General features: G+C 48.8%; 1 protein-coding gene across 18 annotated transcripts in view; it reads left to right on the forward strand.

Annotated features, from left to right (window-relative positions):
- Positions 1-5,623, forward strand: part of CLASP1 (cytoplasmic linker associated protein 1) — a 261,977-nt gene extending 256,354 nt beyond the window's left edge. For all 18 annotated transcript variants that reach the window (XM_082465778.1, XM_082465781.1, XM_082465779.1 and 15 more), the window contains one exon: positions 2,746-5,623. In XM_082465778.1, coding sequence (XP_082321904.1) covers positions 2,746-2,832 — 87 coding nt within the window. In that variant the 3' untranslated portion in view covers positions 2,833-5,623. The remainder of the gene's footprint in view (positions 1-2,745) is intronic.
- Positions 5,624-18,207: the final 12,584 nt, after the last annotated feature.

An 18,207-nucleotide genomic window follows, 5' to 3' on the forward strand; every position in this document is an offset into this window, starting at 1 on the left:
CGTTTCTGTGCGAGGGCTTTCTCCAGTTGCGGCGAGCGGGGGCCACTCTTCATCACGGTGCACGGGCCTCTCTGTGTCGCGGCCTCTCTTGTTGCGGAGCACAGGCTCCAGACGCGCAGGCTCAGTAGTTGTGGCTCACGGGCTTAGTTGCTCCGCGGCATGTGGGATCTTCCCAGACCAGGGCTCGAACCCGTGTCCCCTGCATTGGCAGGCAGATTCTTAACCACTGCGCCACCGGGGAAGCCCTAGCAGCTCATTTTTAACCAGGCTTTCATAGAAATATAACTGTCCTGTTTTCTAGGTCACTTTTTTCTTCTTTAAAAACTCTAGTGGGAAGCAGCAGCATAGCACAGGGAGATCAGCTCGGTGCTTTGCGATGACCTAGAGGGGTGGGATAGGGAGGGTGGGAGGGAGGCTCAAGAGGGAGGGGATATGGGGACATATGTATGCATATGGCTGATTCGCTTTGGTGTACAGCAGAAACTAACGTAGCATTGTAAAGCAATTATACTCCAATAAAGATGTATTAAAAAAAAACCTCTTTGATTCAACAAGTACATGTTAGGAACCTGCTGTCTTCAGCACACTATGCTAAGGCACACGGGAAGAGCAAGAACTCGTCCTGCCCGGACAGGACTGACACATGAGGAAACCTGTACAGCTGCCCAGGAGTGACCAGCGGACACGGTGGGACGGGCTCTGATTGCCGGGTCGGGGCCTGGAGGAAGTGGGACTGGATTGGGCTGGGCTGGGCAGGATCGGGGAGCTGCACAGGGAGGGAAGGCGTGGACCGCAGGGAGGAACAGTGTGAACAGCTCCGGTAGGGGTAGGAGTGGGGTGCTCAGAGGACACGTTCTCCGGGCAGGGAGCCGCAGGAAGCACCTTGCAAGTGTCACTGCTCTGCATTTTGCAGGTGGGAAAGTCGAGGCTCAAGAAGTGTTTGCCTGAGGTCGCAGAACTAGGTAGTGTCGGAGTTGGTCCTGGAATTCTGCTGGACCCGTTGAGCCTCAGGCCAGTGCTTTGAAGAATGTACCACGGCTTCCCTTGCACCTGGTTGGCCCTGGTCGTATCCTCCTGAGCCTTAGAGCATTAGGAACCTTGTGTAAACTGATGGCACTTTGGGTTTTGTTTTTCTTTTTAATAAATTTATTTATTTTATTTTTGGCTGCGTTGGGTCTTCGTTGTTGCACGCGGGCTTCTCATTGTGGTGGCTTGTCTTGTTGCAGAGCGCGGGCTCTAGGCGCGTGGGCTTCAGTAGTTGTGGCGCGCGGGCTCAGTAGTTGTGGCGCATGGGCTCAGTTGCTCCGCGGCATGTGGGATCTTCCCGGGCCAGGGACTGAACCTGTGCCCCTGCATTGGCAGGCGGATTCTTAACCACTGCGCCACCAGGGAGGCCCAATGATGGCACTTTGATCACCACACTGACTGTTCTATTGAAAGGTTTCAGAGTTTGAAAGGTGTGGGATGAAAAACAGACTGGGATACGTAGCGTAAGTTCCCGACACACTCCCTGCAGCTGGAAAGAGTAAGAGGCGTTACAGGTCCCGATCTGGGGGGGACCCCCGGTGGGCTGCTGCGTGAAGACGCTCGGGCAGAGCCCTCCGCCAGCTGCGCGTCCCGGGCTCCACGGCCATGTGACTGAGCGCGCCTTGCTGGGGGTCAGGGAGACACTGCCTCGCGGGGGCTCTGCTGGTTGCTGGTCCTGTTCCCACCCGTCATCCGAGGGCCCCGCCTTCTCCTGTGCCACACGCTCCGCTCGGAGCGTCTCTTCGTGGGCTCCCCGGGGACCAGCCGCTCCTCCCTAGGCAGGCTTATACTTGGCCTCACAGCCTGTTCAGAGACAGCAGCTAAAGAGCCGTGGATAGCAAATATTCCCTTAATCTTACCAGTTGTGTGTTGCGTAGATTTTTATGGGCACTCTGCTTCTACAAATACCTGTTTCTTTTAATTCTTAATATGATCAGGCACACTATCAACATAACATATGAAGTTAGCGGCATTCAGCAAATATTTAAGAACCTACCATGTTACATGGTGCTTTAGGTATTTTGAGGGTCCAAGGGGCTTGAGTTAGAACCAAATGGGATGTCAGGCTTGGAAGCCCTTTCGCCGTGAAGCACCGTGCCTGACTGAGGGCACGTTGTTCAGTGACGCAGCGTCTGGCCTCAGGGAAGCTGAGTCTTGCTGGAAAGATCCAGCCCACTGCTCCCTGCAGCAGGAGGTGCCTGTGCCGAGCCACAGTGGGCGGGGCGGGGGCCCGGGGTGCGGGAAGGCCGGGGGGGGCAGATGGGGGCGGCCTCGGCTTCCACGCACCTCGGGAGGTGTGCGACGGGGAAGGAGCAGCTTCTGCACACGTATGAGGGTTAGAAGACTTGACCTCTGACCTTGGCTGGCTTCTTCGTGCCGATGGAGTGTGGCTTGCACCCTCTCTTCCCGCTGGCTTGGGTGGAGCCAGTGGCTGCCTCGCCCCTGAAGCGTGTGGATCTGCAGCCCTGAGGCCCACCTCGTGGTAACACATTTCCCTCTTATCATGATAACCCCTCGCGCCCCCTCCTCTAGTCTGACCTCCCAGTCGCGGTGGCCCTGGCCCCGGGCAGATGGCTTGGACCAGTGGTGGGCACTCAGTAACTGTCTGTGCAGTGAATTTCTCCACTAAGGGACGTGCTGTTCTGTTGGCATCTGGGTGTTCTTTCCCGCTCTCTGATTTCTTCCTCCTGCTCACCCGTCTGTATCTTCTCCTTGCAGATGAAGCTGCTCAACTTATACATAAAGAGGGCGCAGACCACGAACAGCAACAGCAGTTCCTCATCCGACGTCTCCACGCACAGCTAACGCGGCGCCAGAGCCCCGTGTAGCCCTGGAAGCCATCGGTGGTGCCTCTCAGAGAACTCCCCCTCCCCGCCATCGGCTGCCCAGTCAGTACCAGGAGGCCCGCAAATATTTATTACAATCAGTATTTTGATCCCTTCCAGCTTTTGTGTAGAATCATACTGGTATTGAATGTAAAGGAAGCAAGGCCTGCATTGCATCTTCCTACAAAACAAAACAAAAGGAGTAAGAAAAGAAGAGCCGTACTTAAACCGTCTCGTCCAGCCTGCTGAGGTCGCAAAACCGTGTGTGTGGGGTGCAGTTTTTAAAAATCAGAGCTCTCTAGCCGATACCTGGTAGAAAGTAGCATTTTCTCTTCAGTTAATAAGATTGGAGGAGGTTGGGTTAAGTTGTGTTTCTCTTTCATCTCGGCCTCCTTGCTTCTGGATGTGGCCTGTGTGGGGCAAAGCCCCACGCCTTCCACAACTGACACCATGAAAGGGTTTGTACGTTGTGAGTTGTGTTTTGAGACCTACTAAGAATATGAATCAAGTCTTGGCAAGAAGTGGGAGAAAAGCCTGAAGATGGCCTTTTAACGAACACGTGGTATCGTGCTCACCGTCTCCGGACTGGAGGCTGACGCCCTGCGCGGTCTCCTTCCAGGACGGGCTCCTGCCCCTCTGAGCAACCCCACCGATGCCGCCCCTGCCCCAGAGCTGCCACTTGAGAGACTTCTTAGAGGTGAAACCCAAACACAAAAATCAAGGTAAATCGACAGCCTTGGTTAGCGTGTGCTTGAAATGGCCCTTCGTGCTGCGTCGAAGATACCGGAGAAGCTGCTCGTTTTACTGCCGAGATCCTGGGAAACACTATTTAACAGCGCTTCCCCCGTGACCCTAGCCCCTGGTGGTGCAGATTTAGGGCCCCCTCGCTTCCCTTCCCCAACCCGCGCCTGAGCGGCTCGATTCTAAGATGTTCTCGGTTAGTCTGGTAAATGGCAGCCCTGCCATCTCAGTTTTGAATTCTCTGTTTAATTTGGGATTGAGATCAAACAAAAATCTAGAGAGACCAGGTATCAGGATCTTTTTTTTTTTTTTTAATTTTATGGACTGAAGTACTTGCTTTATCCTCTGTTGAGAGAATCATGGTTTTAAGGAAAAAGTAACTGTGGTGTGTGGCGGATCGCAGAAAAACAGGATTGGAAACACAGGTTTAGAGTCAGATTCTTCAGTGAGAAACTCACCCCTTTAAAATTTCTTCTTGAGGGTTTCACTGCTTCAGTGAAAGCAACTCCAGATCAGGACTCTGGTTAACAAAGTTTGGAGTAAAAGGCTTCAAGCCAAATGGAAGCTCAATGCGGTCAGGAAGGCGGCTGTCGTCTCTTAGATTCCACCGTAGCCCCTGTAAACGGAACTGACTTTTCCATATTGTTAATGAGGTGTTTGCTGCTCTGGCGCCCAGTCCCCGCAGCTGCCAGGCTGTGCGGCTCTCGCCCCTGAGCCGCACAGCCCCGCACGTAGCTTGTTTTCATTCAGAATCGACTTCAGATACTTTATGCGGAAATAGGCACTGAAAACCGAGGTCCGGGAGCAGCGAGGCCGGGGCGCCTTCACTGCGTGCGCGTGCGTGCTGCGTGCGCGCGGTTTGTGCGTGCGTGCGCGTAGCGGGTATCCTGCACGTGCGGGAGGGCCCGCGCTGCTGCCCTTGAGGGAACTTCGGGGGCGCGCTCTACGTGGTCGAACGTTATTGGCTTCTTTTCGGCTCGGAACCTAGCAGGAGCAGGCCTTACGTCCGTTGCTGTTCGTTCTTACGTCACTCGCGGGGTCGCTTTCTTGCCCTCTGCCATCGTCAGCGTCTGATGACCCCTCTGGGGCAGCACCTGTGTTCCGCCAGGTTATTTCCGAGTCCTTCCTGGCGAGCGCGTGTGGAAAGGCCTCTCTCCTTCAGCTCGTGGACGCCCAGGTGGCCGCGGCCCCGCCCGCGCTCGGGAAGGACCTTGAACGTGGCCGCGCGCGTCCTCCTGGCGCTCACAAAGGGCTAGCCTTGAATGTCACTTGCCCAGCCTTGATGTCCCGACCCAGCGGGGCCCGCCCGCTCCCGACCGACAGCTGCAGCTGCCCTGCCTCGCCGCCTCCGTGCAGGCGTCCTGTTTGGATGAAGCGGCAGAACACAGGCGAGCAGAGCATCCGAGACTCGGTCCGCCTCCCCCGTTGGCCTGACTGTCCAGGGCCCCGAAAAGCCCCGACGCCACCGCTGGGGCCAGATCGCCGGGCTCCTGCTTCCCCTCTCGCTGCTGAGGCCCAGGGGGAGGCGCGTGGCCTTCCTGGGGCCACTGCAGCCACGGGCCGCCCGCTACGGCCCCACAGCTTCTCAGTCATGCAGCTGCACCTGATCCGTCTCCTGAATCTTTTTCTTGCCCCACCACCCTTAATTTATCAAGCATAATATTACACATTAAAGAACAGCAAATAAGAACTTTGTAGAATCCCACCAGGACTTTGCTAACCATGATATTTGGAGATGAAAAAACTGCTCTGAAAAATATCAGCCACCAAAATAGTTTTGTCAGCACTGTTCACACGCATGGTCCCCACACCCCCAGGTTGGGTTTTTGGTTTTGGTTTTTGGTTTTTTTGGGCTTTTTCATGTTACATCCATATCTGTATTTATATCTTATTTGTTTCACTTTCAAGTGTATCATGGCAAATGTACAGATTTTTTGTTGTTGTTAATAATGTGCTAGGATTTGCTAAAAAAGAAAACAAGAAAAAAAACCCTTTTGAGTTTGCTCTAGAATAAATGAGACTTAATTCAGTTTCCGACGTCCGAGTGGTTTTTTGTTGTTTTTTTTGTTTTGGTCACGGTGCCTTGTAGGTAGCTTATCCCGTCTCTCTGATGGCAGAACGAGGCTACATTTCTGAAGAATCGAGGGGCTACATGGAGGCGCTCGTGAGGTCAGCAGGTCGGACTGCAGGGGGCCCAGGGCCCAGATCAGGCGGGTGTCAGGATGGAGCCTGGGGGAAGGGGAAGGGCCTGGCGAGCCGAGCCGTGGAGCTGGTCTGCAAGGAACCCGTGCACGGCCCCCAGGGGCGCTGGGCCGTCTCTTTGGAGCCTTACTTTTGCTTTCGGAACGATTTTGACTCTTCCGTCGCGTTCCGTGAGGCATCTCAGTATCCCTGCCTGGTGACCTTGAGCCCCTTTCCCCCGTGGCCCACCGCCTCCTGCCCGTTTGACATGTGAGCTCGGCGTGATCACAGAGGCTGGGTTCAAATCCCGGCTTCCCCCCTCACCCCCTCGGGCCAGTGTTCTCACGGAGAAACCGGAGTGAGACGGACCTCATGGAGGTGCTGGGAGGGGCCGCGGGTGATGTAGGTGAAGCCACGGCCCTGCCTCCTGCTGTGGGTGAGGGAGACACACGCGTTCGAGGCTGTCACCACCCCACCCCGCCTCCGGGCCTGGCACGCGGTCCGCCCATTACTCCGGAGCAGACGCGGAAGCCCCCGTGGATGTGCCGCGCTCAGGCGGGGCTGGCGGTGCACTCTCTCTACTGGGGTCTCTACCTCCTGCCGCCACCGTCCTCCTTATCCCAGGGCGGCCAGGAAGCCCCTGCTGATGGCTGTGTGTGTGTTTTGGGGGGGGGGGGAGATGCCCATCACAAGCAGCGGGGCTTGACTCCGGGGGATCTGAACGGTCTTCTCTCCAGAAGGCGCCCCTTTCCACTCACAGTTTTGCACTCAGTTGTAAAGGTTGCAGGACTCGCTGCAGCTGTGCAGGGGTTCCAAGGTGAAAACTGCCTACAGACCACTGCTCTTGACGTTCTTGGGTCATGAGGGGAGGGGGTGGGGAGGAGGGGCAGCGGCTGACAGGCAGCATTAAATAGCATCATGGGCGAGGCACTTAGACTTCTGAAGTACTCTCATCCGTGGCAGTTTTTTTTTTTTTTAATTAATTTTTATCTTTGGGTGCGTTGGGTCTTCGCTGCTGCACGCGGTCTTTCTCTAGCTGCGGCGAGCGGGGGCTACTGTTGGTTGCGCTGTGCGGGCTTCTCACTGCGGTGGCTTCTCTTGTTGCGGAGCTCGGGCTCTAGGCGCGCGGGCTCAGTAGTTGTGGCTCGCGGGCTCTAGAGCACAGGCTCAGTAGTTGTAGCCCACGGGCTTAGTTGCTCCGCAGCATGTGGGATCTTCCTGGACCAGGGCTCCAACCCGTGTTCCCTGCATTGGCAGGCGGATTCTTAGCCACTGCATCACCAGGGAAGCCCCGTGGCAGCTTTCTGATTTTCATACCAATCCTGAGATACAGGTGAGGAACTTGCCCTCATGTCTGCTTTCCAGGTGGGGAAGTTGAGAGCCGGGCAGAGCACCAGCTAGATGGGGGTGAAGGGACTCGGGGCAGACCCCAGGCTCCTCCCCACGCTTCACACATCCTGCCTGACTTTCCAGGGGGCACCTCAGAATCCCCTGGGGAGCTGGTGAAGCGGAAGGCGGAGTCTCGCCCTGGTGTTGCTGATTCTGTAGGGCTGGGGTGTGGCCTGGGGATGGGCATTTCTAACCAGTTCCCGGGTGCTGCTGATGCTGACAGGCTGCGCCGTTGGAGAACCATCGTAGAACACTCCACGTAAAGCACGACAGGCGGTTTGGCCCTCAGCTTCGGGATGCTCCTTGAAGCAAACTGTTATAGGAAACAGCGCTGGGCTTCGGGAACCTCAGCCAGACCATCCCTGCCATTTCCAGTTCAGCATCCAGACTAGGACTTCTGAAGGGGAAATGGGTTCCCGTGAGCAGAGGGAAAGCCGAGCGTCTCGGGCAAAGGGGACATACGGCCCCTCGGGGCATAAAACTCCCTGCTCAGGGCGGGGCCTCTCCATCTCCGGTATTTATTCACTCCTGCTTCAGTGGCTCCAGGCGAGAACGGACAAAGGTCATGTGAATCGGCATCTAATCCCAGATTATGTATTTTTAAAACATTACAATACTTCCACACCAGTGCTCTCCACGGACGCCGGGCCTGCTGCCCCCGCTGAGGCCCCGGAGGTTGATTCGGTGGGGCTCCGGGCCCGTCTCCAGCGGCAGCGTTCCAGGCAGATTGCCCGCAGCTCCGGGATCCCACCTTCCCCAGCAACGGTTCAGGGTCTTGCCTCCGCTGCCGCCAGGCCCCTCTGTCTGGGAGAGCTTGGAAGGCTTTGTGGAGTTATCTGATTGAAGCCTCGTAACCACCCTGAGAGGTAGGTGCTATGATTATTCCCCTTCGGCAGATGGGAAGTAGAGGCACAGAGAGGCTGAGCAACTTGCCTAGGGCCACAGAGCTAACAAGAGTCATAGAGGAGATTCACACCCGGGAAGTCCAACTCTAGCCTGAACCAGAGTTTCGCCTTGTGTCTCTGTCCCTTCTCTGAGCTTCTGTTTTGCTTCCCATCCACCCGACTCACGTTAGCAAGTTCGGGTGGTCCCTGGTCACAGGCCTGCTGAGCTGCTTGACATTACACTCATGGTAACATTTCTGGGACCCCCTGGGGTCCTGCTCCCCAGGCCTGGCGGGGGGGGAAGGGCTCGGTTGGGTGCGGGATGTCTGGGTCCTGAATCCCGCTCTGTTTCAGGGTCTATGACTTTAGCCGAATGACTCCAGCTTAGGATGACCTTGGCTTCTTCCTCTAGAAGCCCAGGGGTGGGGAACTGGGAGGGGTTGTGGGAGCACATGAGGATTAGCGTACGACCCTCAACAAATACCAGCTCTTGGAATTCTTATATTATTACTATTATGATGACTACCCCAATTTCTGACACAGGCGACGCTCAATAAATGTTTGGACAAACGATGGAGAGAATGTCTCTCCCCTGAAGACCCCGGTCCTTCCCAGTGGGAAGGGTCAGCACACGCCCTCAGAGCTCATGAGTGCCCTTCTTCAGGCTGGAAGAGGTGGGAGAGAAGGGGACTGTCTCAACGTCCCGCTTATTTTATTTTTATTTTTTGGCCGCGCCGTTCAGCACGCGGGATCCAGTTCCCCTACCAGGGATGGAACCTGTGCCCCCAGCAGTGGAAACACAGAGTCTTAACCACTGGACCACGAGGGAAGCCCCCGTCCTGCTTATTGACCGCCCACCCCCCCAACCCCCACCCACCCCTACCACCCCCCACCCCCACCACCCCCACCCCCATCCCCCACCCCCCACCCGTCCCGGGCCTCCAGCTGCTCCCGGGCACCCTCCACACCCGCTGTGCACTGTTCACTGGGCTCCAGGTTCACACGCACACCCCACCTCCCTCCCCGGCCTGCTCGACTTCTCCGCGCGGGCGGATCAGGGCTGCTCAGATGGAGTCTTTCACAACTGACGCGTGAGCTGCTCCCCCAGACCTGCTACTCTCCAGGATGGAAGATGGGAGCTCACCCGCCCAGATGCTGGCGCCGGGCCCCTTCCCTCATCCTCCACTCCTGCCCGAGTCCTCTGCACCCCACCTCCGACCCCCGTGAGCCCTCCCACCTCCCCGACCCCCGGCCGCCCCCTGGCCCAGCCCTCCCCACCGCTCGCACCTGCACTGCCGCCCACGAGGGGCTGATTGGACCGTCTCCTGCCCCTCACCCTCCCGCTTCTATTCTCCCTCCTCAAAGTTCACGGCTGCTTTGTAAAAATATGCCCATCTGGTCTATCATCCCTTTGCTTTCAAACCTGCAGTGGCTTCACACACTCACGCAGACACACTAGGACACAGTTCCAAACTCTTGATCATGGCGCACAAGGCCGCCCCCTCCCGCCCGGCCCCGCCTTCCTCTTTCACCCCATTCTGTGTCACTGCGCCCCAGTAACCTTCCCTGCCTCAGGGCCTTTGTATCTCTGCTCCTTCTGTCTGACCCCTCCCCTCACCCCCTCTGCACACACACACACACGCACACGCACACGCACACACCTATACGTGGACTTCCCTTGGTTAACTTCTGTGGATGTTTTAGGTCTCAGCTTAAATGCCAGGTCATTACTTCTTTGGAGAAATATCTAAATCCATTCCTTTACTTTTCCTTCCTAACGCTCATCACATACTTTATATCCATCTGTGCAATTATTTGGCTGATTTACCTAGATCTGTGGGCAAGAACCAGGCCTGTCTCATTTCCCTCTGTATTCGTAACATTCGGCTCATGTGCCTGGCCCGTGGTTGGTGCCAAATGAATGAATGAATAAATGAGTGAATGGCTGGTTTGCAGTTCCCCAAGTAGGACGTGATCTCAATGGCGTGCCTCATGATCTAGATGAGCCCTGCCATGGTACCTAAGAATGCAGCCGCCACTGCTATACCACCTGGGTTCAAATCCCAGCTCTCATTTGACCTTGGGCACGTTTTCTAACCTCTTCCTGCCTCAGTTTCTTCCTCTGAATTGACAGAATGCCAATTGGCAGCTGTACCTTCCTCGTAGGATATTTGTAAATCACTTAAAAAGAAAAGCGCCCTGGACACTGCCTGGTGTTGCAAAGCCATTACTTTGGGTTTTGTTTTTTTTTAATTGAAGTCTAGTTGATTTACAATGTTGTGTTAATTTCTGCTGTACAGCAAAGTGATTCAGTTATACATATATATATTCTTTTTCATATTCTTTTCCATTGTGGTTTATCACAGGATATTGAATATAGTTCCCTGTGCTCTACAGTAGGACCTTGTTGTTTATCAGCCATTACTTTGTATTCAGTGGTCAGTTAGACCAATTAAGGGGGAGAGAGAACTTGGCCTTAGAGCTGGGCCTGGGTTCCCATGTTGTCGTCCCCATTTCTGTGTAGTCGGCCCTCCGTGTCCAGGGATGTGAAACCTGCAGAGACAGAGGGCCGACTGTGATCTCTCTTGGCTTCTATCAGCCCTAACGTTACGAGGCAGCACGGCCAATGTGGAAAGCAGTTTGACATTCTCCGATAAGACTGAAGGTTCATATACCTTACAACCCATCAGCCCCCCTCGTGGGGCAGGCCCTGGATGAACCCAGCAAAGACTCCGGCAGGCAGGGTTCCTAAAGCCCAAAAAAGGCACAGCCCAAGGGGGCCCAGGAGGGGGTTGGTAAAGAATTTGTGGGCCATTCACACAATGGGATCTGATACGGAAGTGAAAATGAGTGAACCACAAGTTGGGTTTATCAACGTGACCACTCTTAGGAAAACCATTTTGAGGGAAAACAGAAAGTCACAGAAGAATTCATAGAGTGTCTTAATTTTTTAAGGTGAAAATAACCAAAACGAAATAACCGTGCATCTTTTAGAGACATATAGGCAGTGATAAAATTCTACAAAGTAAGTGGACGTGAAACAAGCTTATGAGACCGTTGTGTGATTTGGGAGGCGTCAAAAATCTAGAACAGCGACAGTGGAAACCAGACCAGTAAAATCGTATTTAGTCAGGGTTTATCGTGCAGGAAAGAACAGTTCGCAAACTGGGAGCTTTCAAACCCCAGACTGATATGCTCGTGTTACAGGATGGTTTCTAAAGTGAAAATGGGGAAATCGTTTAACCTTTACAGTGATTGGCGTTTACAATGGGGGTTTCCAGACGGCAGGGAACTGGTTAAAAGTGATTATCTTATACCATTTTAGGAAGAGGACAAGTTTCTTTTATGACTGTCAGAGGCATTTATAAGAAACCAGCTAAGTTGTTTCACTTATGTTTATGAAATAAGTTAGATTTACGGGGCTTCCATTGTTCTGTCTGCTCAGGGCATTTTCCCTTTTGGTCCCCTGAACACAGGGGAACAGCACAGGGTAGCTCGTGGTGATGACGTTTTAGATCACAATTTGGGCGGTGGGTTCATGGGTGTTTTATTTTTATAGCTTGTAAGTAACCTATATATTATATATGTTTTCTTCCATAGTATTAAACATTGCATAATTTAAAAACAAAAAAGGTGTGAACATACTAAGTTATAAGGTGGCTGAAGGGACTTCCCTGGTGGCGCAGTGGTTAAGACTCTGCACTCCCAATGCAGGGGGCCCGGGCTCGATCCCTGGTCAGAGAAGTAGATCTGCCATGCCGCAAGGAAGGAGCCCACATGCCACAACTAAGATCCGGTGCAACCAAATACATAAACAAATTAATTAATTAAATACTTAAAAAAAAAATAAGGTGGGGCTTCCCTGGTGGCGCAGTAGTTGAGAATCTGCCTGCCAATGCAGGGGACACGGGTTTGAGCCCTGGTCTGGGAAGATCCCACATGCCGTGGAGCAACTAGGCCCGTGAGCCACAACTACTGAGCCTGCACGTCTGGAGCTTGTGCTCCACAACAAGAAAGGCCGCAATAGTGAGAGGCCCATGCACTGCGATGAAGAGTGGCCCCCGCTCGCCGCAACTAGAGAAAGCCCTCGCACAGAAACGAAGACCCAACACAGCCAAAAATAAACTAAAATCAATTAATTAATTTAAAAAATAAAAAATAAAAAAAAATAAGGTGATTGAGGTGAGTCTATTAATCCTTTGGATTAGCATAGAGATGGAAACCACCCAATTTTAAATTCTTGTAGAGAATTTTCAGACCCTTGAGAATACATCTAAAGACCACCATTCAGGGCTTCCCTGGTGGCGCAGTGGTTGAGAATCTGCCTGCCAATGCAGGGGACACGGGTTCGAGCCCTGGTCCGGGAAGATCCCACATGCCGCGGAGCAACTAAGCCCGTGAGCCACAACTACTGAGCCTGCGCGTCTGGAGCCTGTGCTCCGCAACGGGAGAGGCCGCGACAGTCAGAGGCCCGCGCACCGCGATGAAGAGTGGCCCCTGCTTGCCGCAACTAGAGAAAGCCCACGCATAGAAACGAAGACCCAACACAGCCATGAATAAATAAATAAATAAATAAATTAAAAAAAAATAAAAAAGACCACCATTCAAGGAATGCTCTACTACATGGGACCATCCATGGTTCTAACAGGCCTGTGTCTGAATAGAGGCTCTGGATATGGACATCCTCATCCTAAAGAATATCCTCTCTGCACAGGGCAGTGGGGGAGGGGTGAGCATGGAATATCTCCTTCTTAGCACCAGTTTCTCACAGCCCCTTGGGCCCCCTCCTCAGCTCACTCCTCTCCCGCCCGGTCATACCTCCTAATAAAAGCCAAAAGGAGAAATGGTTCTGATGTTGTCCAAGTTGTTATGGATGACAGAGGGTCCTGCTTTTTCAGTCAAGTCTGAGGTGCCTTCTACTCTGTGTGAGACATGCTCCAAGAGGGACACACCCAGAGAGGAGAGATGCTGAGTCTGAGAAGGACTGGGGTGCTTCAGGCCTTTGCCTTCTAGCATGCCTTCCTCTACTGCTGGGCCAAACTCCCTCGGTGCTGGGGTCCACGTGTCCCTGGGCTCTGCCAAGGAGATGTGCCTTGCCGAGAAGGGAAGCAGCTTTCATTGAGGATGGACACACCGGTGGGGAGAGGGGCAAACCAAGTACACGATCTAGATTCTCCCCAGTGTCATAGCTACCAACTGCCAGCTGGGCCACCAAGGTTTATCCCTTTATCTGGGAAGGAATTTTCCCTGTCTGCTATTGTTCCTGGCTGAGTGGCACCCAACCTGGTCCCCTGGCTCTCCCAAAGATAATGTCCACTACATCGTAGCTCTCTGTAAGAAATCATCTTCCGCTTAAGCTAACTGGAGGGGACTCCATCACTTGTAACAGAGAACCCTGAGCAATAGCGAGACAGACAAATGTCAAAACAACAACTAAGTGAATTACGGTTCAGCCTTTTGACGAAATACTATCCAGTCGTGTAAAAGTGTATGTCCAAAAAAATGCTTAAAGTCGTGGAGTAATGCTCACAAAGTTAAGTGGAAAAGGAAAAGATAGGAAGGACTCCCTTATCTGATAATGGTATACCAGACAAATTGGTATTACCTTCTGCAGAAGGTAACTAAAAAACTCTGGACAAAATAGTTTGAGAATTTGATTAAAGACATCAGAGATTTAATAAAGTCATGAAAAATTACCTGCAATTAGCAGGAAGTGATGGAAATCTGGAGACGAGCCTTGTGTTTAGGGCCCCTTGTGTCCTGGGAGTGTTTCCCGATTCAGAAGGGAAAGCCAAGACAACTGAGGTGTGGACAGAAGTACCATGACCCGGGGCTTCCCTGTGGTGCAGTGGTTAGGAGTCCACCTGCCAGTGCAGGGGACACGGGTTCGAGGCCTGGTCCGGGAAGATCCCACATGCCTTGGAGCAACTAAGCCCGTGCACCACAACTACTGAAGTCCGCACACCTAGAGCCCATGCTCAGCAACAAGAGAAGCCAACACAATGAGAACCTCGTGCACCGCAATGAAGAGTAGCCCCTGCTCGCCACAACTAGAGAAAAAAAGCTGCACGTGGCAACGAAGACTCAACGCAGCCAAAAAATAAATAAAAATTAAAAAAAAAAAAAAGAAAGAAAGAAGTAACATGATCCAAACTTCTGATGCCCCAATTCCTGGCAGAAACAAACATAAGACTTCTCTGGAGGAAGATAACATCATCTAGGCCACAAAAATATTTATACAACTTTTCAGATATAACTGTTCAGCACACAATAAATAGTAACCTGCCACATGAAGGGGCAAAGACCAACAGAAACAACAGACAATGGATAAATACCCACAGGGGCTCCAACAGTTGAGTTATCAAACAAAGACTTCAAAATAACCTTATTTAACATGTTCAGAGAGATGAGAGACAAGATGGAGAATTTCTGCAGAGAACTGGAAACTTTAAAAAATCAATACCATATTTTAAAAAAGGATATAGTAGAATTTTAAAAAATTCTTGAATTGAAAAACACATTAACTGCAATTAAGAACTCTAGAGGTAAATATAACACAAGATTAGACATAGCTAAAAAGATGATTAATGAACTGGAAGGCAGATCAGAAGACAATATCAAGAATGAATCACAGGAATATGAAACAATGGAAAATACAGAAGCAATAGTAAGAAGCATAGAAGCCATAAAAGATGTAAAAATCCATGCAATGAGAATCTTAGAGGGGAGTAGAAAGAGGTTTGAGCAGAAAGAATATGTTGAAAAATAATGGCTGAGAATTTTTCAATGACTAAAGACATCAAACTGCAAATTACAAAGTCCAATGAAGTCCAGTAAGCAAGGCTGGGTTGAAGGTACACTTGCATGACCCTGATATTGAGTGCATCCTTAAATTTTGTGCCCTAAGGATCTCATTGCCTTGCTCTAGCCCTGATCCTACCATTTAGGGCAAATAAAATAAGCAAATGTAGGTACATCATAATAAAACTTCATAAAAGCAAGACAAAGAGAAAATCTTGAAAGCAGCTACAGAAAAACAAAGATTGTTTTCAAAGAAGCAATGATGAGACTGTCAGGTGACTTTTCAGCAGAGACAATAGAAAACAAGATAATGGAATTCTGTACCCAACAAAAACACCCTGTCAGACAGTAAATGAAATAAATAAAATTTCAGACAAACAAAAAACAATAAAATTCTTTGTGAGCAGACCTGCATTTTTAAAAAGTGTTAAAGGGATTTCTCCAGGCAGAAAGAAATTATCTCAAATATTAGGTTGTTGTTACAGAAAGGAATAGAGATTGATTGAAATGGTAATTTTGAAGTTAAATCTAAAAGATTCTGTGTGGAAAAAACAACAACAATAATGTCCCACAGGGACTTCCCTGGCAGTCCAGTGGTTGGGACTCCGTGCTTCCACTGCTGGGGGCACAGGTTCAATCCCTGGTTGGGAAACCAAGATCCCACAAGCCACGTGGCGTGCCCCCACCCCCACAAAAAAAGTCCCATGGGGTTTAAAATGTATATGGAATTAAAATTTATAACAACAATGGTGCATAAATAAATAGGGATCCAAATGAGGTTAAAGTGTTGTACAGAAGAAAATAGAAGTACTGATTAACATTTGGTTTTGAAAAGTCAAGGATGTATTTTGAAACTCTAAGAAAAACTTTAAAATAAAGTTAAAACGTGTACCTTTCAAACTACTAAAAGGGGGAAATTGTATAATAAAAACAATCCATTGAAAAAAAAGGCAAAAACTAATAGAAAAAGAATAGAGCAGAAGGGACAAATAGAAAGCACATAGTAAGATGTTAGATTTAAGCCAACATCCTACCAATTACATTAAATACAAATGGACAGAATATGATGATGAAATGACAAAAATTTTAGACTGGATTTTTAAAAACCACAAGTATATGTTGTTTCCAAGAGGCACATCTAAACATAAGTATATAGGTAAGTTGAAAATCATGTAGGAAAAAGATATACCATGCAAGCACAATATTTAAATTACACTTCTAAATAACCCAATGGGTGAAGAGAAATTATTGCAAAAATTAGAAAAAATATGAACTAAATGATAATGAAAATATCAAATATTTTGATATTTTGGAAATGCAGCTAAAGCCAAGCTCAGAGGAAAATTTTAGCCTTGGATGCATATGTTAGAAAAAAGGAAAAGCTGAAAATTTATAACTTAACCATTTGTCTCAAGATGTTAGAAAAAGAATAGCAAAATAAACACAAAGTAGAAGAAAAAATAATATAATGCTGAAATCAATTAAATAAAAAACAACATGTAATAGGGAGGATCAATAAAGCCAAAAGCTGACTATTTGGAAAGACTAATACAATTAACAACACCTCAAAATCGATAAACCTTTGGCAAGATTAATTGAGATAAAAAGGAGAAGGCACAAATTATCAATATCAGGAATGAAAAAAGGAACATCATCAAAGATCTTATAGGTGTTAAAAAGATAATCAGGGACAACTGGAAAACACATGCAAGAGAATAAATCTGAATCTCTACTTCCCACCATATACAAAAATTAACTCAAAATGGATCAAAGGTCCAAATGTAAGAGCTAAAACTATAAAATTCTTAGAAGAAAACATACGTTAAATCTTCATGAGCTTTTATTAGGCAATATGACAGCAAACACACAAGCAACAAAGAAAAAAAACAGATAACTTGAACTTCACCAAAGTTAAAAACTTAAAAAAAAAAGTTTTTTGTGTTCCAGAAAACATCAAGAAAGTAAAAGAAAAGAAAAGAAAACAACAACAACAAAAAAACCACCCAGAGAATGGGAGAAAATATTTGTAAATTATGTATCTAATAAAAGACTTATATCCAGAATATATAAAGAACTCTTACAGTCAACAATAAAAGACAAATAACTCAATTTAAAAATGGGCAAAGAATCTGAATAGACATTTCTCAGAAAAAAAAAATATGGCCAGCTAATACATAAAAATAATCAACACTTTTAGTCATTAAAGAAATGCAAACCGAAACCACAACGAGATATCACTTCATACCCACTAGAATGGCTAGCATCAAAAAGCAGACAAGAACAGTTTTGGGGAAGATGTGGAGAAATTGGAACCCTTATACATTGTTGGTAGGAATGCAAGATGGTGCAGCCACTTTGGAAAAGTCTGGCAGTGCTTCAAAAATCTAAACATAGTTACCAAATGACACAGTAATTTCAAACCTGGATATTTACCCAAGAGAACTGAAAATACACGTCCACACAGAAATTTATGAAATAATGTTTATAGCAATACTATTTGTAATAGCCCCAAAGTGGAAACACTAATGTCCATCAGCTGATGAGTAGATAAATAATAAACAAGAATAAACAAAAAGGCTGAGTATATACAATATAATGATAACAATATTATGGTAAAACGTAGATGAAATTGACAAATTGTAGAAAAAAATCCAACAATCCAAAACTGATACAAGAGAAAAAGAAATTGTTAATAGTCTTAGAGCTGTTAATGAAATTGAATAGATAATTTTATTTATTTTGACCTCTAACTTTTTTTTTAAATTAGGGTATAGTTGTTTTACAATGTTGAGTTAGTGTCTTCTGTACAGCAAAGTGAATCAGCTATATGTATATATATATATATATATATCCCCTCTTTTTTGGATTTCCTTCCCATTTAGGTCACCACGGAGCACTGAGTAGAGATCCCTGTGTTATACAGTAGGTTCTCCTTAGTTATCTATTTTATACATATTAGTGTATATATATCAATCCCAATCTCCCAGTTCATCCCACCCCCGCCTTTCCCCACTTGGTGTCCATACGTTTGTTCTCTACATCTGTGTCTCTATTTCTGCCTTGCAAACAGGTTCATCTGTACTGTTTTTCTAGATTCCACATATGCGTTAATATACGATATTTTTTTCTCTTTCTGACTTACTTCATTCTGTATGACAGTGTCTAGGTCCATTCATGTCTCTACAAATGACCCAGTTTCGTTCCTTTTTATGGCTAACATTCCATCATTTATATGTACCACATCTTCTTTATCCATTCATCTGTCGATGGGCATTTAGGTTGCTTCCATGACCTGCATATTGTAAACAGTGCTACAGTGAACATTGGGGTGTGTGTGTCTTTTTTTGTTGTTGTTGTTA

This window comes from Balaenoptera physalus (genome assembly GCF_965194825.1).
Source record: "Balaenoptera physalus genome assembly, chromosome: 6".
NCBI classification, from domain to species: Eukaryota; Metazoa; Chordata; class Mammalia; order Artiodactyla; family Balaenopteridae; genus Balaenoptera; species Balaenoptera physalus.